Source organism: Gavia stellata, chromosome 5, assembly GCF_030936135.1.
Source record: "Gavia stellata isolate bGavSte3 chromosome 5, bGavSte3.hap2, whole genome shotgun sequence".
Lineage (NCBI taxonomy): Eukaryota > Metazoa > Chordata > Aves > Gaviiformes > Gaviidae > Gavia > Gavia stellata.
Window position 1 is genome coordinate 27,449,691 of NC_082598.1, and position 27,669 is coordinate 27,477,359.

The 27,669-nt window shown below is 39.6% G+C and overlaps 2 protein-coding genes across 2 annotated transcripts in view; one reads left to right on the forward strand and one right to left on the reverse strand.

Moving 5' to 3' along the window:
• Positions 1-4,160: 4,160 nt before the first annotated feature.
• On the forward strand, positions 4,161-5,860 carry SHISA3 (shisa family member 3). The gene is made up of 2 exons (XM_059818198.1): positions 4,161-4,446; positions 5,409-5,860. The coding sequence occupies exons 1-2, from the start codon at positions 4,161-4,163 to the stop codon at positions 5,858-5,860; spliced, it is 738 nt and encodes a 245-aa protein (XP_059674181.1).
• Positions 5,861-15,253: 9,393 nt separating this feature from the next.
• The window catches only part of ATP8A1 (ATPase phospholipid transporting 8A1), a 109,486-nt gene continuing 97,070 nt past the window's right edge, over positions 15,254-27,669 (reverse strand). Inside the window, exons 33-36 of the mRNA XM_059817919.1 lie at positions 22,535-22,623; positions 22,038-22,130; positions 15,807-15,898; positions 15,254-15,459 (exon numbers count right to left, since the gene is read on the reverse strand). Coding sequence (XP_059673902.1) covers positions 15,362-15,459; positions 15,807-15,898; positions 22,038-22,130; positions 22,535-22,623 — 372 coding nt within the window. The 3' untranslated portion in view covers positions 15,254-15,361. The remainder of the gene's footprint in view (positions 15,460-15,806; positions 15,899-22,037; positions 22,131-22,534; positions 22,624-27,669) is intronic.

The following is a 27,669-nucleotide window of genomic DNA, read 5'->3' on the forward strand; positions in this document are numbered from 1 at the left end:
GTCTCTCTTAATTTGCTGATGTCGGCAACGGGACGGGGCTCTGCAGCGGCAGGAGGAGCGGAGACACGGCGGGAGCCTCCCCGAGGCACGGGGCTGAGGCTGAGGCACACCCCGGCGCTCCTGCCAGCCGTCCTGGGCTGGGAAACGCGTGTGGCCTGGCAGGTGACAGGGATGCGTGTGGCTTGGCAGGTGACAGGGATGCGTGTGGCTTGGCAGGTGGCTCTCCCAGCAAGGCAGTTGCAGGAAGGGCTTTCTCAACAACCAGCCAAGAGTAAGGATATCGTTTTAGGGAGCAGCATACAGGGTTTTATTCCACACAGTCCTTCGTGCTTAATGATGCAACTCACACAGCTAAAGGGTTTGCAATGTAGATGGCAATTTTTAAAAAATTTTTATTTTTAAAGGGAAATCTGCTTGCACCAGGCTGTTGTAGAAGCTGGTAACTCAAATCAGCCTTTATGTTCTTTGAAATTCAAGACAACATTTAATGAAGAGCCAGGGTGAAATGACCAATCCTGATGGTTACATTAAGCAAGACATGAGCTGAACCTATCTATCATTACCCTAGTCAAGATAGAAGTGTGACTTATTTAGGAGTGTTTGGGAGATCCAGAGTCTGCTCGGACTCTAGTAGCCAAGCCAAAGTCCCAGGGCTTTACTAACATCAGTAGTGCCCGCCTGAAATGGTAATACTATGAGCTCTCAGGCTAGAGCTTCATGGGTTACTGACTTGTTTTATACTCTAAAGGAACCCCAAAAGTATCACAGTGAAAACAGGAAAAAAAAAAAAAAAGCCCAAACCCAGAAGAGTGAGTGTAGTAAAATTATTAGTAGGAACTAGGAATTTGTTTAATGAGATTTTAATATCTGTTTTTACAATCAATCAATTTGGCAGAACTGAGGTAATCACTGCATGCATGGATGCAATGATTTCAGAAGTCATTTAAGACAAATTGTTTGATCTTGCACTGAAGCAGATGAGGAATACTATAATGTGCTCTCCCCATAGGTTTGCTGTGGGGACAGTAAGAAAAGCCTAGAAAATAACAATACCTTAAACCAAAATAAAGTTATCTTCTCTGACTGTTATATGACTGATCTCACCTTCATTAGTTTTAATACCAAGCTTTATAAACAACAGCAATCAATCAGAGCAATAGCTGTATGAGCTTTTAAAAACAGTGTTTTTCATTCAAAATTAATGATGACACATCACTGGGAAGCTGGAAGGCTTCAGCTAAGAATAAATAATAAGCAAAGTCAGCATGGGTGCTTTGCAGGAACGTTACCCAAGAAAAAAACAGTCTAAAAGTGAGGTACTCAGAGCCATCTGATGTCCTCAAACTGCGGATGAAGGATGCTCACCGACAGTCTACATAACATTTTTTCCTGTATTCTTAATTGTTTGTGGGTTTAGTTTAAAGTAAATGGCATAAATAGATGCAAATGAATCTGCTAGCATCTCAAATTCTTTAAGGATGTGGTCGAACAGATGCAACCTTTACAAAAGGGGAGCAGGGCAAAGGTTTTTGTCGCTCTGGGTCAGAACAACCCAGTTCATCTCCACTAGAGTCACATCACATTCTGTAAACCGCATCAGAATTTCAGAGAAAGCAAAAAACAAGCCCAAAGAAGTCAGCTGAGACCTCAGCTGTTCATAGGAAAACTGCCCATATATCTTCAAACTTTCAAGGTTAGCTGTGTCTGCAAGAGCAGTACTGAAATCTGCCTCCGATTTTTATTTGGCACAAGTGAGATAAATCCACTTGAGTGAGTGAAATGCCATTTATCCACACAAAAATAAACCAACCACATACGCACTTTCAAGCAAATACTTAAGCCCTTACAGGATTTTTCTTGCAGGATGGGCCAATTTGGGCATCACATAAAGAGAAGGGTAATTGTGCCCGTTTGACGGAGACCCTGCAGAGCTGCCGTCAGATTGCCCAAGAGGGGAGCAGAGAGTAGCCTCTGCCTAAATGGGGACACAAAGATAAACTTTTTATTAACAATCCAAGCACTAGAGATGCAACACAGGAGCAGTAAACCCAGGTCAAAATAAACCCAGGTCAAAATCTTGCTGATGCCTGTGGATTGGCAGCCCCCCGTCCCAGTTTCACCCCAGAAGAATATCTCTGCAGTTCTTGCAGTAGCTTAATATCTAAAATATATGTACCAGAATGATTTTTTTCAGACCTCCTTTTTTTTTGGAAGCTGGTGATTTAATTAGAAAAATCAACATTCTTATGAACTGTGACACATTTACGTAGCAGTTACTACCAAATGTGGCTTTCCTGCAAATCTGACAGGACAGACCTGTTGTCTCTCTGTCCTCTGCACCTGAGGACAGCTAAACATACCATGCAAACCTTACCGAGCTCCTGCTCCAAGCCTCATCCTGGTCAACAAATAGATTCCTTTTGACCTTCCTGGAAGCTGGATTAGGCCTTTAAAAGCCATACATTTTAAAACATTCCATGGAGGCTATGTTTGCTCTAAACCCACAGTGAAGTAAATGCAAAACTGTATTAATATTTAACATTGGCCTATAAAAACTAGGAACTCAGTCAGGACAGCTGGTACAAGTTTAATTCACATCATCATTTCAAAATGAAAATGCAGAAGAGGACAGAGTATCACATCTTCACGTTTGAAATTGATTTTCTTTTCTTTAATACCCAATTTTGTTATTTCTATACCTACGCCTGTTAAATAGCCATGCAAAATATTTTGCATTTATACAATTTTTTGATTTGCTTTTCCTATCTGGTAGTACTGGTTATACTTAAAGAAATCAAAACAGAAAAAGAAAAGGGTCAGAGGGGAAAACAAAAGAGAATAGACTAGTTAAAAGAAAAACAAACACAAATACTGTGCTTGTGGACTGTATTTAGGGGTTGGCCAGAAGTCTAAGGTCTTGATAGATGGTTCTCGGTGCAGTTTTATTGCTGGTACACAGCACACTTTGTTCCTTTTGTTTCACTAAACCTGCCAGCTTTGGAAATTAGTGACACAGGCATTCAAAATCTTTGACAAGTGGTCAGACTCCGATATACATATTCATACCCCAGCGGTAAATGATGGCAGGAAGTTTCAGACGCAGCAAAACCGAATTCTTCAGTTCAGCCCAACTTTAATATAACGCTAGTTTCGTAAGCACTTTTGCTGTTAAAGCAGGAGTGCCTCTTAGACAGCACACAGGGGAGATATCATTTAGAGAAACGTTTTTTTGCTTGAACCAGAACTCCAAATCTGCTCAGTTCATTTAAAGTATTTTTTTTCCTCTAGAATAAATGAATAAGCAGTTCCTTTTGTGGTTTTCCTCATGCTTGGTGACTTGCTATTATTCTTCCAGCAGAAAAAGGATCAGACGCTCATATGAACAGATGTGTCCCTCCTCCTCAGCCCCACACTCGCCCTCTCCCCTTGGAAAATAAAGGTGACGGGCCTGGTGTTTGACTAAGAGAGGCTATAAATCTTCTGGGGATATACTGCGATGTCTTTGCACGTAAAAAGTACCGAGGAAAGGAAACAGGCTAAAGAGCAAAGAGTCCTCGTAATAAATCATACGCCGTGCTTGTTTTTTTAACCCTTAGAGGCGCAGGGCTGCTTTAATAAACTGCCAACGCAATAAACCCTCCTGCTTTGGGCGCCAGGCTAGCGGGAAGGCAAGGGGCGTATCGAGGCGTGCCGGGCTGGACGATGGCCGCGTTTCAGCGCCGCCGGTCTTGCACAGAGGCTGAACACCCGGGCTGCCGGAGGCAGGAGGCCCCGGGAGGCTGAAGCCCCCGGACAGCAAGCGCTGGTCTGCCCGCAGAGCCCGCTCCCTCCAGGCTCGGCCCCGTCCGACCGACAGGGACGGAGCGGGCCCGGCCCAGCCGCGGGGGACGGGGGCGGCAGCGACGTGCGGGACGGAGGGAGGGTGAAGCTCCGGAGGCAGCGGAGCGCGGGCAGCGGCGGGGGACGGGGGGCGGCAGGTGAGCGCGGGCGCGGCGGGGGCGGCCCCGCGGGGGCGCGGCTGCGGGGGGCCGGGGGGAGCTGCCCCCCACCCCCGGACGCGGCGCAGGAGGCCCCGCACCGCACGCGGGGCCGCCCCCTGCCTGCCCCGGCGGGGCGGGCGGGCAGCGGGGCGGCGGCGGCGGCGGCGGCGCGGCGGGGCGATGGCGGGGCGGCGGCGGGCGCTGCTGCTGCGCTGCCTCCTGCTGGGGCTGCTGGGCGGCGGCGGCGGGGGCCAGCCCGGCGGCGGCGAGTACTGCCACGGCTGGGTGGACGGGCAGGGCGGCTACCACGAGGGCTTCCAGTGCCCCGAGGGCTTCGACACGGCGGCCGCCACCATCTGCTGCGGCTCCTGCGCGCTGCGCTACTGCTGCGCCGCCGCCGAGGCCCGCCTGGAGCAGGGCGGCTGCACCAACGACCGGGAGCCCCCGGACCCGGGAGTCACCGCCCGTGAGTGCCCGGCCCGCGGGTCCCGGGGCGGGCGGGAGCCGGCCCCCGCGGAGCATCCCCCGGCCGGAGCCCGGCGGCCGCCCCCGCGGCGGCTGCGGGGCTCCCCGGCCCGGCCCGGCGCGGCTCGGCCCGGCCCGGCCCGGCCCAGCGGGTGGGCAGGAGGCGGGCGCGGCTCCAGGTGCGCACAGGGAGGCGGCGCCGGGTGTGCGGGGCCGCGGGCGGCGGGTTACGGCTGCGGGAGCGGCCCCCGCGCCGGGAGGCAGAGCGGGCGCCCGGGGATGCGCTTGGTGTCGTGACTTCACGGCTGGAAGGGGCCCCAGCAGCCGGATTCCTCCAGGTTGGAAGGCGCATTCGTGTCTTAAGTTTGCATCGGCAAACTTAACTGTGTCTGTTTAACTTACTTTGTTTTTCCCGGAGGTGAAACTGGGCTCCGGTGCTCTGCAGACACAACCCCACCGTCCAAGGGGCCGTCAGGTTTTCAAACAAAAGAAATCCGGCCGCGCGCACGGAGACTAGTTTCCCGTCACACATTTTGCGCCTATTTTCCACCTTATGAGTGAAAGCGACTTAACAGCATCTGCAGCGTTGGAGCCGCACCTGCAGATTCAAGCGGTTACATTGGACAGCCCTGACAGTTTTGGGGGGTGAGGGAGGGGGAGAGGAGTGTGATTCTTGAGCAAAACCTAGCGAGAACCAGCAAACGGGACACGGTGTAGACAGCTTTTACCATTGGTAACTATTAAAACAGTCAACAGAAATTTTGACTGGTACGCAACAGCGTTTAACTTGAATTTTGTTCTAATGATAATAGTCAGAAGCTCTGTCGTCTGAGCAGCTCAGTGTATTAGTGGGACTGAAACGCTGTGGGGCTTCATAAACTCTAGGGAGTTTATTGCTGCGCAGCAGACCTGTTACTTCAGTAGGCTAACGTGCACGGCTTTTCCTGTTCTTTCTTCTCCCAGAACCAATCTACGTTCCATTCCTCATTGTTGGATCAATATTTATTGCCTTCATTATCGTGGGCTCTCTGGTAGCCGTTTATTGTTGCACATGTTTAAGACCTAAACAACCGTCGCAGCCAATACGATTTTCTCTGCGGAGCTATCAGACCGAGACTCTTCCCATGATCCTGGCCTCGACAAGCTTCAGGACGCCATCGAGGCAGTCCAGTACCGCGACAAGTTCCAGTTCGACCGGCGGCTCAGTTCGCAGGTTCTCCTTTCCCTGGGCAGAACCAGGGTGCCTTGTGGCATCGTCACCTCCACCGTACCCATCTGGCTGCTTCCAGACGGCCCATGCAGTCCACCTGACCCAGCCGTCGGGATTTCTGGTGTCACCGCCATACTTTGGGTATCCTCTCCAGCCAGAGCCTGCCCTGGCTGGGAAGAGCTGCTCGGATTTTAGTCAGAGCTGAAAGGAGTTGTCAAGAAATAACGCAGCCTTCGGAAGCGCAGGCACTGCTGCCGCGGGGTGTCACACTGACATGCTCTGGGGCTGCGGAAGTCAGAGCCGTTCCCGTGGGTGAGTTGCCCTTGAAAAGTGCAAGGTCTCGTTTGGTATCTCATTTCCCAAACTTGGATTGCGCTATAAATGCATCGTAAAATATTCCAAACTTACCTGCCTTTAAAAACTGACTGCTCTGATTGTTCAGTCTAATCTGTGCAGAACGTGTTCAGAGACAAGTAGAAAAACCGTTTTGGGATAAAGTTACTCATTTCATGGCATTATAAATGACATTTTAATCCTAAATGCTATTAACTTACTTAACAAAAGGTGGCTGTGTTCCACTTGTCATAATCAGACTAGTTCTATAAAGCAGCAATAAGCCTGAGAAGTAAGAGAGGAACTAAACTAAAGAGAAGCATTTGCAGATCCTGAAAACAGCTGACTGCTTCCCACTTCCATGAGCAATGAAAATAAGAGGAAGTATTTTACTATAGATATAAAAATGCGTGGGTTTTTTAAAATACCCATCATATACATGAACTTACATTGCATATTTGTATTAGTAAACTTTAACTATGATAGATAAAACTAGTACTAATTAGGCTAGTTGAAAACGTGCCAATCCCAAGCAGCCAAATAATTATCTATGAGAAAAGCAGAATGTATTCAGCAGTATCCCTAACAACTTCTCCGCATAAAATTCTAAAAATGGCGTTATATTAAAGCATTTTTCAGAAGGAAGTATTTATTGTTGCCTTTTTGCTCAGCAACATGTGTAAGTTGAAAAAACTGATCATAAAGTTCTATTTGTAAAATTAGCCATGTATAAAATGTAAAGACAAGCTTGTAATTTAAAATGTATTTACAGCATTGACGACACTAATTATTTAGTAGTCACATAAAAAAAATTATCAATAAACTGTGTGGTTGAAATGTTGTGTCATCTCTGTGTCTCAGTACAGATAGTGTTTGATGAGCAAGTTTTCATCCTGACGGTGTACTATACTGTATTTTTTCCTGTTAAAGATAGTTAATTTTGCTTTTATAAATGATTTACATCTTTAACTGCACCTGTTGTGCAGATTTGATACAATATAAAATTCTGACTATACAGCAAACTCGTAGATTAATTAATGTCTTTTATATATAACTGTGGTAAAAGTGTGGTAAAAACTACACTGATTAGTTGGGTATTTTAATTTAAAACATCCTGCCCTAGGAATAAATTTTGTTTGCCCTTCTACATTCCTTCACCCAAGTAAACCAACAAACCAAATGGAAGAAGAAAAAAAAGCATCGAAACCAAACACATACAGCAAGCAAATGGAAAAGCCACAAGAAAGAAATGCAGTTATTAAAGGGCTTCTCTGCGTTCTTATTTTTGTGAACAAAGTCATTCTGTGTGTCAGAATCTACAACATCAGAGTCTGAATTGTCCTATTTTATCAGCCCCAAACTCCCTGTGTATAGGATCTCTTGAAGTACGTTATAGCTGATCTATTTTACAACTACTAGCGTATCGGTGCGTGTTAAAATTACAGCACTTCTATTCTGAATTAGAGTATACTTCTCTGTATTTTAGGAAAGCTTCATTGGTTCTTCCTCAAGAGTTGAATACATTTTTTTTCTTAGCAAATATATAGCAATCAGTATCTTAGCATTTATGGAAAAAAAATTTTGAAATAGCCCTTTTAATATGTTTTTTATTGCATAATTAACATTACAATCCAACAGATACTACTGCTGGAAATGCAGTTTCTAAGCAGAAAAACAACTGAAGTTGTATACAATGATGTTTTAAGTAATAGGCTTTTGTTTGAATGCTGTAATTGTTAATTACAAACTAAAATCACAATACACAGTAGTGTATATGTTTTATAAAAATCTAAAAAGTAGATTTCAAGTACTTGGGGAATTAATTGAAAGGCAAGTGTTTTGGCTTGCAATTTTTTTTAGAAAAAAATTTCAAGGAAGGGGGCGGATAAATTTTTGCCCACCTGTGTTGGTGTTTCATAGGACTCTCTTCACTGCACATTTTGAATGGGTAAGAAATACGGGACTGTTCACCAAGTAACTTTTTGGAAAAATCATTTAATATTGTAACAGCTATCAGCTCTGTTGTTTGGAACCATCCTGCAAGATCTGCTGATCATCCCTGTGTACAGCAGAAACAGATAGTAAAACAATTAAACTATTTTTTACAAATGTATCATAAGTCTTCAATTGGTGGAAATCTTTTTTCTCTAGTAAACTAAGGCAACACAGATCTTTCTGGAAGCAGAAACTCGATCAAGTCTAGTTAAGAAGGTGCAACTTCATGTTCATTTAAAGAGTGATTAGTCATCAGAGCCACTGACACAGGTGTTGGGTGGCTGAAATTCAATGTTTTCCTCAAAGATAGGCTGTACACCGAGAAGCCATGAGTTGGACTCAGTTATTGCCTATTAACATTTGGCGGTGTACACTGAACATGCCAGGCTGCTTCACCATAATGGTCTCAGTGGGCCCTACAATCAGATTTATTCATGTTTCAACACAGGGACGGATTATTGCTACGCTTGCGTACAGGCTTACAGACTTTAACGATTACTCAGCCTAAGTAGAGGCTGCGCAGCCTGCCACGTAGCATGAAACTCAGCCTAGCAGGGAAGACCCCCTGAGCGACTTCCTTTCCTCCCCTGATGCTGCATAATGGGCTTGACCTCATAAAATGCTTGAAGAACTTGACACACAGGAATAATTTCATTGAATCAGGCTTATAGAAGTCTGTAAGTTTATAGAGTGCAAACACTTCACAGATTGGTGGCCAGAGTGCAACAAACCCTGCAGACGGGGGTCTAAGGCTGGGAAAGACCACGTGCAGGTAAAATAGCTGTACTGGGTTACCTGTGAAGCAGGTGCGGTGGAGATTACGCACCATCTGCAAATAGACAAAGATGAATGTGTAAGTTAAGAAGAAGCTCCAAATTATTGTTCATGTAGCTACAGTGGCAGTGACCTGTAGAGCTGAAGGGAGAGGAAGGGAGGTGGGCAGAATACAAGCCCACGGACCGAAATGCTTGTTGCCTGTGCCAGTAGTTTCCAACTCAGATGGATTCAGGGTGCAGGTGAGAATACTGAATTTCCTTCCTGACGAAAAGGACCTACTGGCGCTAGATGCTCCTATGGTTTATAGAAAATAGTGATTTTTCTAAAATGTTTAGACAGAACACAAATGGCATTCTGATACACAGTTTTTGATGACTACTGAAAGTTTGAAGGGCTAGATGTACACTTGAACTAAAAGAAATGGCTTGCTATCAGAAGTAACGTTTACACAGTACTTGCTTTACTGCCATGCTTATTTTTTAACACAGCAGGTTTAACTGTTTCTTTTGTAATACTGGAGTTCATTCATACTCATTTTACTAGAGTGACACCAATCTAAAATAAATAAAAATGAAACAAAAATCATGGTAAATTGATTATTGTGATTCACACACATTATGCACAAAATGCTTTGATTGCTATTAACTGGCAATGGCATGTCTGAAACCCAAGTCTTCTGTGGGCAAAGAATAATAGTGCCATGAATCAGATCAGCCATTTGCTTTGTATTTCTACATTTTGGGTTTCTTAAGGGTGTATCTCCAAAATGCATCAAAACTCTTCAGTGCTAAGAAAAACATTACATGTTCTTGCAAGAATGTCTGAAGGATTTTATTTGAAACTAGGTAAGCGGTACGGTATACGGCTCTGTAAACTCATGGATTATTTGTAATGCAAATCCCACTGGACTTGAAAAAAAAAGTGACAATTTCAAAATTAGTTTGTCACTACTGTTTGGTTACAGCTTGATAGTAACATTAAGGATATAGAGTCAATTTTGGGCGCTCTTTCTCTGTGTATTGCGATGTGCTCTGTGGACTTGAGAATCTGAACACAGCTTCTGCTTTTGAGGGGGCTGCTGCTCCACGATACTCATGTAAACAGTTTTTCATTCACAATTACACTGAGGCTGTAATACCGTGCTATGCTGTCTTCATCAGCAAAGGCAGAAGAAGAAATGCCTTTCTGTTCTTTTTATTCTCTCCCATCGACAACGTGTGCAAACTCAGGGGGCTGTGGTGTAAATCAGGTTAGTGAAATGATTTAGTTTAAAAATAACATTTGCCACAAGAAAGGAAGGAAAGGATTTGAAAGGAAGCCTGGATCATTATAAACTGGATTATAACCTGAATAATTTCAATGGCCTCATGACTGCCAGCGTAATAGAGGCGGTGACATACCATGAGGTGGAATCTCCTTAAACCAGCTCTACCATTAAAGACTGGGTATCATGAAACTAACAGCGTGAAAGACGCATCTATTATCGAACCTGCCTTGACGGAATACAGAATCTACAAAATAAATTCATTGTGTAGTGTGTATATAAAGAATCAGTCACCTATCTACAACCAAACTCAGTTTAGGTTTGGATATATTGATTTTTATTCAGTGGGTAGACCCTGTTAGGGGAAAGAAATAGCCGTTACTGTCATAGCCAAAGGATAAAGTATTTATCACTGCTGTCTGAAAAAGGAGGTGATGTTTCCTTATTCCCACTCTTATTCTTGTACTGCATACTTCTCTTTCAAAATACAGTATCTCCACTAGAGTATGTTAGGGCTCTGCTGCAAATCACTAAATTGCAGACTCCTGCCCTCCCTTTTTTCCCTTTGTTTTGAGTTTTGTTGGTTTTTTTTATTAAATATTTTTCTGGACTTCACATGAGAACTGAAAAACACATCTTGAAATAGGTCTTTAAAAAAAACTTAAAACCATTGTCTTCTTTTTCAGTTTACCTTAATAACGTAAGAATTCTTTGGTATTTGTGAAATGCTATTTCTGATATGTCACATTTTAAAGAATTAAAAAAAAGAGTGATGAGATATATGTTTTCCTTTGAAAGTAATCCCAAGCACTTGCAACCAATCAATTCAACAAACCTTCTTCATTTAATGGCAAAGTTTATTCATTTTTTAACAATTAAAAGACAAAACATTTAAAATTTGCAGTTCAAAACATGCACATTCACCAAATGCCAAATGACATGTAACACTGCATGGAACTGAATGTGTTACCAGAAGAGAAGAACTATTTAAAAAACACAGTGCATTTAACATCCAGTTAAAACTAAACCTGAGAAACTACCATAAACACTGAGTCAAAAAGTCTTCATTCATGCAGCTTCATAACTTCCACGACAGTTTCAGCAGTAATGGCTTAGTGGAGCTGTAAAACCTCACTTTACCTTGAATGCAAATTTTGCTATTACAGACTGACCGCTTTCTGCAGCGGTTCATACATATCAAACATTGAAAATCTTAATGAAAAATTACGTTGAAGTAGAAAACCAATATTAATGCATTTATGGCTTCTATTCTACAATAAAGAAACACCATAAAATATGATTTTTAAAAAAAACTTGTTCTGGTCACAGCTTTGCAAATACAAATCACTCTCTATACGGAAATGCTTTCATTTAAGTTAAAGTATCAGCCCGCCAAAGTGCCGAACTTTGTACATCATTGCTCAGATAAGTATTCCTTATACTCACAAACAGTCCAGTTGAAGCCTATGTGAGTAACGGTTTGCACAAGCAGGAACCAGGTTTGGAATGCTAAAATATTCCTTTGTTTAATAAAGATCTGTTGGTTAATAGCGAGGAAACTGGGGGAGCGAGGGCAGAGGGGGGGAAGGAGAAACTCATTTGTTGAGTTTTGTTACCAGTGAAAACATCCAGTACCAAGAAAGTTGAACTGACAAACTCAGTTGCTTACATAGTGCTAGCTTCTCAATATATTATGAGCAGACTTTTAACGAAGGCATTAAAGAACAGGGAGCAGCAACCACCATGCATTGCCTCAGAACACTTAGAAATATTGCCTCATGCAGACAGAATGATAAATTCATCAGACCTACAAGTGCTTTTACACAATACATAAGAAAAAAGGGAAACAACTTCTCTCCTTAAATTTAACACGTATTCCAAATTATTCATCATTCAAGATGGGTTTAAATGTAACGTAAGAAGTCTTAAAGACACTTAATGCGCATCTTTATAACACAGTGAATTTTACAGATGCATGTGGACATATAGGAATTTTCAGTTATCTCTTAGTGTTTCAAAATATTTTATTTATCATTTTATACAAATAGAATGATGACTAAGTATAAATCTGTTGAAACTGCTTTGCAAAAATAAGCCTAAAATTAGGAAATGGCAAGAAAAAATTCCAAATACAAATTATCAATAGATTTGTTAAAATTTGTATCCTGTTACTTACTCTTTTGAATCTTTTTTTATATATATATGTATATATTTAAAAATAATCAAGCAACAGTATTTATATAAGATATCCGATTTTCTAAGTTCAACTTTTTGATGGAAATTTTTAATACTAACTTGTAATTGTTGTGCAGTGCGCATGAATCAGATGTCAAAGTCCATGTGAATTCTGTATTTAATACAAATTTGAATTTTCAAACAATAAGAACTGAGGCATTGTTACGAGCATTTTTTCCTAAACTGTTTTTTTCTTTAAATAAACATCTGCACAATCCCCTTATTTTAACAAAGACATGATGTACTAGCAGGATAGTAATAGATTATATTACTGTGTACTCAACATGAAAATAAAGTGCATATTGTATACTTGAACTGATTTAAAAATGGGCACGCATAGCTAAAATGAACTTATATTTTAAAATGGAATTGTATGAGCAATCAAAAAACATAGTTAGAATTGCCACATTGTCTTTTTTACTATTTCCAAGAAGCGGTATCTTCCAACCACTAAATACCAGACAATAAATAACATATAGTGTGTAGAAAAAGTATAGAGAGGAGAAAAACCCATCAGAAGTAATAAAAATGAAAAATGCACTTTGTGAAATACTACTTCAAATTCTGTAAAGATGTAAGGATGAAACGCTGTGATAAGACTATCTTAAAAACCTTAAATTACAGTCTAAATTTAGGATGTTAGATCTGTTTCAGTGGCATTCTTCCTTAAGCTAGTTAAACTGGGAATATACTGTCTGTTAATTTCCACAAACTGTATTACAATGGTGAGACAGAATTTTATTTCATAGGAAGCATAAGAGATCATGTAATTTTGCATTCTAAATACTTTACAATGCATTCTAGTCCTCACATCCTGTTTGCAAAATCAGCAATTAAACCATTTTGAACAGAAAAATCCCAGTAATAATAATAATAATAAATTTACCCATAAAGAGAATATGTATGGATTGAGTTGTTTGTATCAGTTAAGTACACTGAAAGATAATAAAGGAGCAACAGTGCCATGGTTAATTTCAGAAATGTTTTGAAGTTGGTCATTGTCCCTTGGATGACAGAAAATAGGGATCCCCATTTCAGGAAAGGGGCATGCCCCCAAATTTTTTCTTGCCTTAGGTCAAGTGATTTGGCCCTCCCATATTGATCCATCTATTTATCTATGCTTGAAATGTCTTTTCTGAAGGCAGTTCGTGTCTGCATGACTGACTGGCAGTACTGTTTCTAGTGGGATACGTTCCCTTTGTCCCTGCATCTTCTGTTTTCTGTTTAAAGATCACTCCGGGAAAGTGAGAGGAAGACATTGCATAACATGCATGTGAAATGCAGACTGCCTTCCCATTGATACTCTTTCCTAAATATGTACTTTCATATAGTGCCTTTTGTTGGGCTTTCCATGTGTAAGTTTCTCTTAGAATGGAGCATAAGAAACTTGGATAGTGCGATGAAGTTTTATGTTAAGTGTTTAGTTAGGCGAAAGGCAGGGAGGTAAAGTCACCTTTCCTAAGTATGTGACTAATGAAGGAGGGCAGAGAAAAGATGGGATTGGATGACTTGTTATTTTTAAGTTGGAAGTGGATGATTTGGAGAGCAAAGAGGAAACACTTAATTTAACAGATTGTTGGGGATGTCATTGTTCTGCTTTTTCATCTAGCTGACCTCCATTCAAAACAAAAAAAAGATCATTTCTACGCAATGCACAGAAATGTAATTAAAAATAAACCTAACTACCACTACAGAAAAATGTATTTTAAATGTAATTATAGAGGCTTTTAAACTCAGAATTAAACATGGACTAAAAAAGATTTAACTAAATTCTGAAGTTAAAGTAGCTTTTCTTAGTTTGAAACGTGATGGTTGTTGGGTGGTAAGCTGAGAAATCCCAAGTATATCTACTTAAAAAAGTTATCACAATGTTCTCATTTAACACCTCCCTCTTTTTTTTTTTTTTAAACTTTGAACCAGGTGTGTATCTTTAACTGCAGTCACTTCCTCTCCATTTTTAATTAAAGGTGAGAGTATATAGGTATTCTGCATGGCCAGTAAGTTGTAAAGAGGCTGCTACAATGTATTTCACACCTTTATAGGAAGTGGCTTTAGTGCAAATAAAACAGTACATACCACAGACTAGCAAAGGGCATGCTTTGCTCTCTATTTCAATGTATGCCTTTCAAATAATTTTAGTATAAAAATGTTGAAAATTTAATTAATTTTAAAAAATAAGTTAAAACAAACTTTCTTTTGAACCTACAGTATAAGCAGATACAACTAAGCATCGCAAAAAATAATGAAAGTTTGATAAAAGGAAGTAAGGCAGGGCAATTCTTAAAAAATTGAACAAAATAACATATGTACTCTATTTTACAAGGTGGCAGCCATTTTCAACATATGCAATACTAAATGAAAATAAGGGAAAAGCTTGTATAAGGCCAAAGGTGCAAAGACTTGCAATTTTGAAAGCAAATGCCGTAAAGGCCACTCAAATTAGACCTGCTGTACTGTAAATCTTTCTCCTCAAGTGCGGAGACTTAAGCATGCAGTTCTGAGATTAGGACTGGAGTTAAATTCCTTTCAAATTATTTCTAACAACAGAAAACGTTTATGGAACTTCTTTGGCAAACCTTTTTAGGTTAGTTTGACACAAACATCTATAAACATCTTGACTCAAAATCTTTCGCAAAGAAGGTGAATTAACACCATTAAGATGCTATTTTTTTCAGCACTTGTTGAAATCAAAGGCTTGTTATCAACTGTATTTAAATATATTAACACTTAAAAACCTTCACAGATGCTAATGGTCTGTCAATGTAAAATACGTTTAGTGATCTGACCATTGCCTTCCAAGTATACGACCAGTATTGATTCAACTTCATTGTAAAATAAGCAAGCTGGCAAGATACAAGGTAAATTCCAATCTGTTTACAAAGGCTAAGCAAATACTTGTCAAAAAATTTAGAGATGGTGTGTTACAGTATAGTTGCACAGTGCTTATGTCTACTGAATACACAAATCCAAACTTCGTGGAACAAGACCATCATAGATCTTTCAATCTCTGATGACTGGGCCATGGTCGCAGCTCCCAGCAAAGATCTAGTAGTCTGTATCACAAAAATAACTACTAAGGCCTAAATATTGAGCAGTGTTCCTTCACCATTCCTCAGGCCTTTGTTTTGTGGTATCGTAAGCTCTTATTACTTCAGACTGGGAAACTATTCCATTTTCATCTTGAGAGAAGGCATAGCCATCTGCAGATATAAACCAAAACAGAACCAATTAAGTTTTGATCAGATTTTTTTGTTAAAACTTTAATAAAAACAACTTAACAAAGGTCAATAGAGGGGAATAAACCTCCTTTCAGCAACTAGTAGGTAGAAAACCCATGCCATTCCTTACCTAATTTTGCAATTATAAAATAGCAGAAAGAACTTTGTGCAGTATCTTAGGAGTGAAGAGAAACCTACCAACAGGCAAAAACCATGGGCTACTGGGTTTAAGATACTTCATCTTTACTACAAAGAAATGCACGGAAAGGCAGAATTTTACTTCTATATTATTAATGGATATTCATTTTTATTTGTCGGTGAACACTTACGAAGCAAGTTTTGCTGCAGAGAGTCAGAGCGATACAAGTTCACATGGTTCTTCTTAAAAACGTTCTTCAGTAGTTGGGCTCTTTCAGTCAAGCTGGAAAGAAAGTGGACACATGTGAAAAATACTCACAGTATCCCTTTATCTTTGAGTCTGTTAAATGGGAATTAATTATTAAATGAAAAGTCTCCATTCTCCTTTTTCTTTTTTAATTGTGCCTGAACTAATTATTAAGAAGATGATTAAAAGCGTGTGCATGGACAGATTACAAAGTCCAGATCCCTGGTAATGTTTTCACTCGTCACACAGTACAGGCAAAACATCTGTTTGAAGCACTGTTGTGCACTGACAATACAAATAAATGAATAATACTGTGAACATTTGAGCGTGATTTCTTTAGAAACATGTGGTGTAAAGAGAAGGCACTGGCTTCCTTGACATAGTGTGGCCTGATTAGTGCCAGGCTGAATTACAGTCTTTCTTTTGCTTACATAAGAAAGTGCTCTTAGCCTCCACTGACACAGTACCCCAAAGGCATGGAAAAACAAGATGGAGGGAAAGTCACATTCGTGGCCATCAGCTGTGTGTACAGCAACATATGGCTTCCATGAAAAGTGTTCTAGCAAGGTGTGTTCCCCATGAAACGCTAGAAGGTGTTTTTCTGGAGATCATACCCAAATAATAGATTACTATTACTACTAGAGGCTGGTCACTTCAGACCATCTCCTTCCTTCTCAGCAGTACTGAGTCTGTTGGGCTATAAGTTTATTGTGCTTTAATGCGATCCAAGCGCCTCTCCATTTCAGCCCAACTAGAAAACAGGAGGAGTATTAAACACTTTTTAAACTGAGACTCAAGCATCAACTGAATGCTGCAAACTGTAGTGAATGGAGTAGTGAAGGTATCAGGTTTCCTTACCATGCATCTTTCTTACAGTTAAAGTTCTCTCAAACAGGATCCTTCATTACTAAGTAAGTAACAGACAGACTAGCCATAGCACAGAAAGCTTTTGAATCTGAAAATTTTGATAATATATTAAAGATGCGCAAGGGACTATATTAAAAAAGCTCACACAAAACCTTCAATTTCTTCCTCTAAATTTGATACTCACTGTGAATTAGAGCTTGTGTTTCAGAGAAATACCAACTTATCATTTCAACATTTGCAATGCTGAAAAATCCAGCCCCTCTCCATGGGAACTGGTGTAAAAATTAGTTCACTTAAAACCAAAAAAGTATCTTATGTTTATTCTGAGTATATAGTGATTTGATTTTGTTACAGTTTTGCTAGATTATCAAAGTTTTCTCTTGTGTAAGGATGTAGTAAGTGTAACAGATTTCACATACCTACATTACTGAGTTTTGATCAGTCAAATTCCTTTTTAATATTATTGTCAATTAGCTTGACAGACTTACCTTCCCAGGCTACCTACCAGACTAAGTGATGCAAGGAATGGAACTAGATTAGAATTTAAACCATTAACTTAGAAATGCTCATTCTTTCTTCAGTGAAATACTTATACTTTTTATATAAGAAGTTGAACCATTTTCTTAAACTGGAGAGACTAATGGTCTATCTCCCCTTTCTGCTTCCCTCCAGTCTGGTGGTTAAAGCATATACCAGCAGGTGAGAGCTTGGCTCTTCTAAGCTGGAAGAGGGAAATATACCCATTATTCCCACACCCATAGAGGAATGCTAAGTGCAAAATCTACAGGATAAGAGGATAGGCAGGGGAAACTGCTTCTGTGGCCATGTTTTGAATGGGAAGATGGAATGAGACTTCCTTGTAGAAAAGGAATTGGGTACCAATTCCAGGAAAGCAGCTGGCATCTGCTGACTGAACCAAGAATGGAGAGGTTGGAGTACTGAGGCACACCTTACTCTCAGTGTTTTCATAAGCTAGTTCTTTGTGGATTTTTTTTGTTCGTTTGTTTGGAGTTTGTTTTTTTTTTTTTAAATAGTTTTTTTTTGTTCTAATTGCTCCTCTAGGCTATGTAGGAGCCTTGTTTTTTAGTTCAGAGCTACAAACTGTTAACGTGACAAGATTAATTAAAAATTAGGGACTGAGGTTTAAACCACAAGGATATGCAGAGTGAATAAATAAATATTTTCATGTAAGATGGAAGATCAAAGAGGTAAAAGACCATGTGAATACTTAGATACAGTTATCAGCTGTATCTCCTTTGCAGTACATCTGAGAAACCGTTCTTAATGTGAGTTGAAGTCAGCAAATTTCTATGAAATTTTTGTTTTTGACAGGTGTGATTTTCTAATAAAAAACTACTTTATTAAAAACATAGCTGGCCTATTCTAGCATTTTTGGTACCATCATTCTTAGCTTGCGTTCCAGAATGAAATGTTCAGATTGCTTAAATGTTAAGCACTGAAAATACTGCCTTAAGTTTTACAAAAACATGAAGTATGCACATTTCTTAGTTCATGTATAATTAAGTTTCCACCGCACAGATCTGATTGCTGATACAGACAACACAAATAAAGTAGGAAATACATTTGGAAAATGAAAAGTGCTTCCAGCTATTCAGGTATTAAATTCTGTTCTATTTCTATACTTGAAGAAATACTGCAGGCTCTTTATTATGAATCACCCCGTTGCCATTCAAAAGCATATTTAAAAATGTACCTTCAGATACATTCAGAAATGTAAACATTCAGATACTGTCTGATTCCAGCATTTAGCCAATAGTAGAATCCTGACCTGTTATCTGTGGAAATTGAGCTTCTTATTTTGAGTTGTAGTATTTTTAAGATGGAAATGGACAGAGTGGAAACGTTCCTGAGTTATCTATTTCCCAGTTACTTCTTAATCAAACAGTGATTTATATCTTCTTAGATTATTTTGGCATTTCATGAGAACAAATCCCTCCTTCTGCTACAACATAAAAAGGTACTTCCAGAGGTATGCACACTAGAAAAATATTATTTGATGCTGAAGAATACACAGTAAGTTTGTGAAAAACAGCTATTTGTTCTAGCGTGAAAAGCACTACAACTCAAGAATAAAAAAGTCTCATGTACATATTTAAAACAGATGTAGAGGACATTCCTTACCAATTTAACTACTTACTCTGCACTGGTAACTAGTTAATCCAGGCTTCTGCAACTTAGGAGATGACACCAAGCTGTATGGTGAGGTCAACACACTGGAGGGAAGGGATGCCATCTAGAGGGACCTTGACAGGCTTGAGACGTGGGCCCGTGCGAACCTTATGAAGTTCAACAAGGCCAAGTGCAAGGTCCTGCACGTGGATCGGGGCAATCGCAAGCACAAATACAGGCTGGGCAGAGAATGGACTGAGAGCAGCCCTGAGGAGAAGGACTTAGGGGTGTTGGTTGATGAGAAGCTCAACAGGAGCCAGCAGTGCACGCTTGCAACCCAGAAAGCCAACCGTATCCTGGGCTGCATCAAAAGAAGTGCGACCAGCAGGTCGAGGGAGGTGATTCTCCCCCTCTACTTCGCTCTCGTGAGACCCCACCTGGACTACTGTGTTCAGCTCTGGGGCCCCCAACATAAGAAGGACATGGACCTGTTGGAGTGAGTGCAGAGGAGAGCCATGAAGATGATCAGAGGGCTGGAGCACCTTTCCTACGAAGACAGGCTGAGAGAGTTGGGCTTGTTCAGCCTGGAGAAGAGAAGGCTCCGGGGAGACCTTCTAGCAGCCTTCCAGTACCTGGAGGGGGCCTACAAGAAAGCTGGAGAGGGACTTTTTACAAGGGCATGTAGTGATAGGACAAGGGGTAATGGCTTTAAGCTGAGAGAGGGTAAATTTAGATTAGGTATAAGGAAGAAATCCTTCACCATGAGGGTGGTGAGGCTCTGGAACAGGTTGCCCAGAGAAGCTGTGGATGCCCCATCCCTGGAAGTGTTCAAGGCCAGGTTGGACGGGGCTTTGAGCAACCTGGTCTACTGGAAGGTGTCCCTGCTCATGGCAGGGGGGGGTTGGAACTAGATGGTCTTTAGGTCCCTTCCAACCCAAACCATTCTATGATTCTATGATAAAATGGTCACAATAGTTCAGTCAAATTTCTGAAGATGCAAGTAAGTCAGTTCATCAGACTGTTCCTTTAACAAAGAATACTTTCTCCATAAAGGGTGACATTTTGGCTCTATTGCCTGAATTAAGATATAATTTTAAAAAATCACGGAGGGAATAAATCCTTAAGAGATATTAAGATGTCTAACATCAATTTGCATGTTAAATGGATGCTTGTATACTTCAAAGAATGCAGGTCTAAAAATAACTTTGTGGACAAGGAATGGATCTAAGACAGACATTCTGGCAGGTAACTAAACAACCTTCATGAAGCCCTCCTAACTACTTAACTGTGAGATAAAATGATCATTATAAAACTAGTGGTGAAAACACCAAGTTCCTCTTACCTAAGAAGGGATTTGGAAGACATTCAAGATGAAGGAAGAACATACTGTCTAGACAACTGAAGTAAAAGTAGCTGAATTTGGGAACACAAGAGAAGTCTTGGGAATGCAAGTATGGAACACTAAAAAGGTACATTAACTTACGTTCTTCTACATCCACAAGATGTTCCCCTTTTAGCACTGTCTAGTACTAATGTCTGCTTTCTTTTCTGTAATTCATTCTTTCACAACTTCTGCTCTTTGCAAAAGAGCATACAGCATAGATTGCTTCTGGCCCAAAGCTCAGCACATTGATATACGGTTGGTTAATTTGGAGGAAGATCTTGCCCTGAAGCTGCCTAAATGAGCACTGCCACTGGAGAGAGGCATCCGTAACAATCAATTTGTACTTCCAGTATGAAGCTGCTGCCACAAAGACAGCATATAGAGCCTGATGGGAGACACTATACAGGTATGTGCTCCTAAACAGGTATGTGCTCCTATGTAGCCCACCACACTAGACTACATGTTCCACAGGCGGTGGGATGAGCTTCCAGGCCTCACAGTACCTCCCCTGGTATTTACCTATGGTACCAGGGAAGATGAACTCCGCTAGAGACAAAACGTTCTTGTGAAAACAATTTCTAGGAAAAGAAAGGAAAAGTAGGAGCAAACACTCCCGTAAGCTGGATATTCCACCCATTAGAAATGGTGGTCATCACCTTGGTATCCAATGTAATTTGGTCTCAACCTGGCAAATACTAGTAAGCTGCTTCCCACAGAACTGGAGGAGGGATACAGTAAAATTGAAGGAAAAAGGGAACTTAAGCACCTTTATGAACAAAAGGTGCTTCCTGAAAATTGAACCTACAATAAAAGAAGTGGCTGTTTGTGTTTTCTCTTGTCTCTTTCTATGCATACCTTGGTATGAAAAAAACCTTCTTGGCTATGCCCTTTGCCATGAAGATACTAAAAAACCAGCAGTCCAAAGGAAAGAAAGAACAGGAAAAATCAAGTATCAACAGTTTAGGCTTTTTTTAGACTTCACAAAAGTTATGAAAATGAAGACAAGGAAAGAAAGCTCTAGCTCAGCCAAATGGCACTGATGAATTGGAAGGGGGCGGGGGGAGAGGGGAGGCTTTGTAAGCCTCAGCAAGCACTTGCTACAAGTTCAGCTAGGGTTAAAAAATTCTTAAGTATTTTAGTGAGTGCACACCTTTATGCTGAATTTACACATAGAAATTGTTCAGTTGTTCAGTTTTACCTTCTCCCTTTTCAAATTACCTGCCTGACCCATGAAGGAGCATGTAACAAGGGAATTCTTGTGGAGTCTTAAGTTTAACCCATATGAGGTAAGAAATAATTTTGTCAAATCTGTTTGCTCTGTACTGGCATTAGATACAAAGCCAGCTTGCTCTATTCGATTTCAGCAAATCCTGGACAGATTTTGCTGTTTTCCCCTATGCTACCAAGCAGGCTTTAAAATTTTTTTTAATTTTTTTTATGGTGCTTAGGCCCAATTTATAACTATACTAGTGAATGATGCAGGTTTAAACTCACTTTGTATTAATTATTAACACAGTCAGAAGTGACAGAATTAACATTGTACCTCAAGTTTGTTCTATACATGATAACTAGAAACCTAACAGTCAGCTATGAAGAAACACATCAGTTAAGGCCTTTGGTAAAACCTACACCTAAGCATATGAAAAAACATAGGGGCTCAGTAGACCTGAAACCTCTTTACAGGTGCCTTTTGTTTCTATGGATTTTGAAAAATAACCTTTTGTCTTTGATACATGAATAAGGCTGAAAATAGTTAGCTTTTAAAAGACAACGATCTACAGATTTTTATAGTACCTCTTGCCATGCACAACTGCCCCAGGATCCTCAGACTTTGCTTCCAACTCCTGAACTTCATCTACCAGTGTCTTAAAAGTAGCTCTCTTTACTCTGTAAGTAATACAAAATACTGCCAGATTTACTCTTCTTGAAAGTAAAAGAACAGGTTGTTTTAACACTTAAATAAATATTCAATTTACAAATCCATTTTCCCAGATGACTTAAAATTAAGCTTTACAAGAAGAAATATTATAAAGCAAGTCTAAATAATACATTTTATCAGCTGTTCTTGCAAATTAGAAAAACAAATATTTATAAAAAAGACATTAAAATTATTGAAAGATTTAAAATACTAATAACACTTATAATCAAGTTTGTCAAAACCAAACAAGATGAAAAATAATTTTATATAATCACCAGAGCTGATCTTCATTTGCTTTTCTTATATTAGTAATTAGGACATACATTTAAAAGTCAGTCCTTTCTCCTGTAAACCTTGGCATTTCTGTACTCACACTTTGTATACTACATCAAAAAGTAAAGCTGTCATAGGAATACATAGAAGTCCCATCCAAAACACTCCAGAGCTGAACATCATAGCTGCCTGGAGGGGAAAAAAGCACAAAATGTGATGATATTATGACAAGAACTAGGGAAAAAACCTTAGAAATATCAATTACTTGGTTAAGGGTATCAAAAGCAAATTTAAATGAACTATTCTAGACTCTCTAATGTGAAATAAAACTTTAACTCCTTTCTAAAATCCTGGATCACTATAGAAATCCAGTAGATAGTAAGTACTAATTCATGTTAAGAAGCTGGTAGAAAGATTGCACTGCTTAGCTCTTTGAGAGCGGGGGAATCTACCCCTCCACAACCCTGCTCTACACCACTGTGCCGATTGTAGACATTTCCATAAAATCAGATTTATCGAAAATCCACCCCAGCCCGGCCCCTGCACAATCTTTGTCAATATCTTATGAGCACAATTTCTTATTTGCAATCAACCCTAACAGGATATAAAGCTTCCTGACCCTTGATATGGATATTGGACACTGTTATAATCATTTTGCAATGTAACTCGGGTCAAAGTTATGTCCAACAGAACACACTGTACCACAGTTCCCACACTGCCACAGACTCCTGTTCAACAAACTGCTTAAAAATGAGAACTAAGAAAACAACTAATTACATAATTATGGAAGCATGCAACATATTGTTAAATGAAGATCTAACACATTAACACACGGTGAAATATTTGCAAACAAGATCATTGCTTTTAGCTGTGTGTTTGCTTTTTTGTACACTGCTTTGTACTAATACATAGGAATTTCTTCTGTTCATAACTTAACCCTGTCTGTAAACATACTAAAACTAAAACATACTAAAAACCCAAAACAAACACCATAATGTATGGACATTAAAGGAAAAAAACCACCTTCAATCTATCCTTGTAATTCATGCCCAAATATCTACATCAATAATATTATGGATGCAAGGAGTATGATGAATACTTAATGAAGCATATTACAGAAAGATTGTTTTGCAGTCAGTATTAAAAATACCTTTGTAATGTAATTAGATTGCACAGAGATTGAAAGTAACATTGCTACACCATACCCTTTCAAATCCTTTCCTTCATTACTTGGAGACTAATTCCTTTCAAAGGTTAAACCTCAGTACATAACTAAAATAAACAAGCTGAAATTTTACTAATATTAATTAGCAGACAAATGCAGGTAGCTTGCAGTAGCTAAAGTCTAATTTCTGAATGCGTATACATGAACATTTTAGAATTACACTTAATACATTCATGTTTAAAAACAAAAGTGAATTATTTTCAGAAAAGAAATTTCATTCTCACGTAGGTAAAAAGTTCTGTTTACCTTGGTTTTGTATCAAAATTCCTACTGACACTGATTCTTTGGAAACCATTGGAATGCATTTGAACTGAAAATTTGGTAGTCTTTCCACAGCTATCTTAAAAGGACATAGATACTGCCCTGAGATTTCAGTAATTATTTCTGCCAACAGCTGTCAGCAAAGGTGTAAACACTGAGCAGTGACACGTTCAAAATAAAGCAATTCACATTTTCAGTGGAGGAAAAAAAAAGGAAAATTTTGTATCAGGAAGTGGAGAAAATGTATTATTAGCACAGTCACTTTATAAGCAAAACGTGACTTTTGACATACTTGGTGGAATACTCATTTCCTAAAACAGCAGCTAATAGGAAATGTCTATCACAACTACATTTTGCAAGACTTTTTACAATTAAGTAGCAATCAGAGACACAAAGTTTCCTAAAAAACAAGAAAAAGCATAAAAAATACAACCTGAAGTAATTACAACTCTTAACTTCCTATTGTTAACAACATTTTTTAATTTATAAGAACATAGCAAAGAGCTGTCCTTGCGTGAGCTGCCCTGTATTAAATGTTTGCTGGTGAAACAGCAAAAGTGATAATGTAGGTCTTAGGATGTTAATTCTGACCATTGTAATGCTAACTATGAATGAAGGAACAACTGGCGCCTACTATTCAGCCCATCCAGCCTTTGGCTTTACAAATGAACAACATGAATTGAGGAAAAAAAAGTTTTTCTGCGTCATATTTGAAAGCCTGTCAGATTTTTTTTCTTTTACAGAGTTAATCCAAACCTAAAAGATTTAAAGCCGACATTCGCATTAAAGACAGAGGGCCTCTTTGTATTTTTTGGACGAAGAGGGGAAAAAATAAAATCCCACAGAGGTATTTCCTTCCTTTCTGTACAAGAAAGCTCCCCTCTCACTCTGTAGAAAACATTTTTGTCTCTAACTTTTCACATCTCTCTACACATAGGCAGGTCATCTGGGAAATGGCAAACCAATCCTTTTCAGACAATGGCACTAACAGGAGCAGCCTGTTCTGGGGACGGACTCTGGCTGCCTCTGTTCGTGGTTTACAAATTGTTCCTAATGTGAGAGATTTGTGGTCTATGCCAAGTTTTCCCCCTTTAGGCCTTGTGAAACCAAATGGAATCTGCCACAAAAGTGGCTCCCAGGGGAATTCAGAAGTAATCCAAAATGAGAGCTGGGAAGCCTAGTTTATTGTAGGACTTACAAATCCTGCAGGGAGGATAAATAATTTGTCGTCTGTGAAGCTCATGCTCAATATTTGGACTTTCTAAAGTGAATTAACATTGCTTACTAAGTGCATTGTACAGACTTGTTATATAAGTGCTTATTTTTTAAAAAAGAAAAAAATGCTGAGAATTGCTCCCTTTCATGGCTTAGTGGCAGATTAGAAATCCTGGCTGCAAAGTATTTTTAATGCACCGATGAAGATGTACTGTTAGGAAATGACATGCCAAAATGAACAGAGAATATTCCCTTTTTCTTCACTATGAAGATGTTCTATGTTCTGCCGAAACAGCTAGCTCAGGTTTTAAAAAGCCTTCTAGAAGTGAAGAAAGAAAGATGAAAATAACAGTGAAATTCTTGCTGCAGGAAAGCTTGTGAAAACCATTTTCAGCTTATCTATTTCAGGCATCATCTAGGTATGTGTCCTCTCCTTATAAACTACAGAACTACTAAAGTAATACCTCCTCAACACTATCAAACCAGTTTCTCCTCTCAAAAACCTACAGAGACAACTTCATTGGTTTTAGTTATCTGCATGTGTTTGCCTTCATACATGCCAAAGCACTTACTGTTGTAATATTAAAACAGATCTGCATTTACTCCCAGTGCAGTGAAGTTCCAAGAAGTGAGTTCTTGTAATGCCTCTCATTTTTCTTTGCTATTTAGAGTTTAAAAAACATCTCATAGTTCCTGTTAATTAAGAACTAAATAGGAACTCTGCTTATTAGGTATATTAAAAAGGGAGTCCCTCCATTTTCTCCAAATAAAAAACAACGCCTTACTGGTATATAACAAATAATAAGAGGTACTGAAACAGAGGGAGTACCAGGCAGTCAGGAAGCAGATAAACTGTGGATATCTGCAGGCAGAATCTATAAATTCTTACTGGAGCAAATCTCCTATGAGACGAGAAAAATGAGTAGGGTTAGACGAAGGAACATCCTTTTACTTTTTCCGTAGCTCCTCTCATTTTCTTCAGCTAAGGATACTACTAGTCCATTGAAAGATCACCGATTTCCTTGCTGCAGGCGGGTATGAAAGATGGACTGTATCCCAGAGGGATGATTAAGATTATGGTCTTAATTATATAAACACAGATAATATAATGTTATAAATAACAAATACATACATACAAAAGCTCAAACACAGACATGCACTATAAATCCTAAAGCTTCAAGAAGTACCTCTGTGGTGACACAGAGCAATACAGAGAGTTAGGAGACTTAGGTTTCTCTTCTACGGATGTGTCCTTAGTACAGTCCCTTGTTTCAGTGAATATTTAAAGTATCCATTGGAACACACATCTTGCCTTTTCCTAGAGAGTACCTTAATCACTCAGGCTGAGCAAAAGCCAGCACGTTGTCTCTTCTGATCCAGTAAATATTTGACTATTCCATACAAAGTTGGAAGTTCAATCACCCCTTCAACAGAAAACATTACCCTGGAAGTTGCAAAGCACAGAGAAACTTAAATCTGGCTTTTGGGTAACGTTCATCTGGGGTGAATGTTCTAGTATTTAACTGTTGGATAAACGGCTATTTTAAAAAATATAGGTGATAAAGGCTTAACTGTGCGAGGTAGTTCAGGTTTGTGAATCATCAGATTAGCACTCATCTCTAACCACAGTAAGGCATTCGAGCCCAGAAAGGGATGAAATGCAAGACTACACCTTATTACATGTTCTTGTGACTAGCTTAGAGCGGTTGCTCATTTTTACATTATGAATTAAGTTCACAGGCATTTAATTCCTTCCTTGCACTTTATGAAAACCTAGGTTGCCTCAATACGTATTTCACATTTGGAAAAAAAAACAACAAACAAACCAGCAGTAAATCCTGGTGCCAGGAATAGCTCTTATGAAGAGAAATTATCAGTTGCTATCTCTGTTGACTTTAGACAGAAACAGTGATGGAAGTGTTTTCAAAGATAAAAAGCAGGAAAAGAAAAAAGGCTTCACAATCAGTATTAATACCTGGAGATTTCCTCAAAAAGCTGGAGAGCAGAATGACACACAAACAAAAAAGCTTCCCCAAGAATTAGGAAAAGAAGGTTCTGTTAGCAAAGGTTTGGCTAACAAGGTTGCACTACAGTTTGAACTAACAGACCTGAAAACTAACCTCTAGAAAATTAAAGAGAATTAGCCACCTGGATGTGAAATTAGACATGCTAGAAAATGCTGGTAAGGCGAGATTTATCACACTACTTTTAATCGTGCTTGTAATCAGAGAACATTAGTTACTCTGCAAGAAAAAGCTAGACTGTCCTCTTGCCTCGGAGTAAAAGATTCACAGGGAAACCTATCTGAGTTGATTCAAAGATGACATAAGAAATAGTATCTGGCAAAGGAGATGTAAAAGCACGATAAGCAGATGAGTTCTGGTGGTTCTAGAGAGTTTGTTACCAGGATAGGGGCTGCCTGCACTGCAATAGGTGTAACAGGAAGGAGTACAGGAAACACTGAGTTTTACTAGGATTTGTAAGAAACTGAAGTCATTCCTCACTACTGTGCGTCAGGAGAGAAAGCTACTATG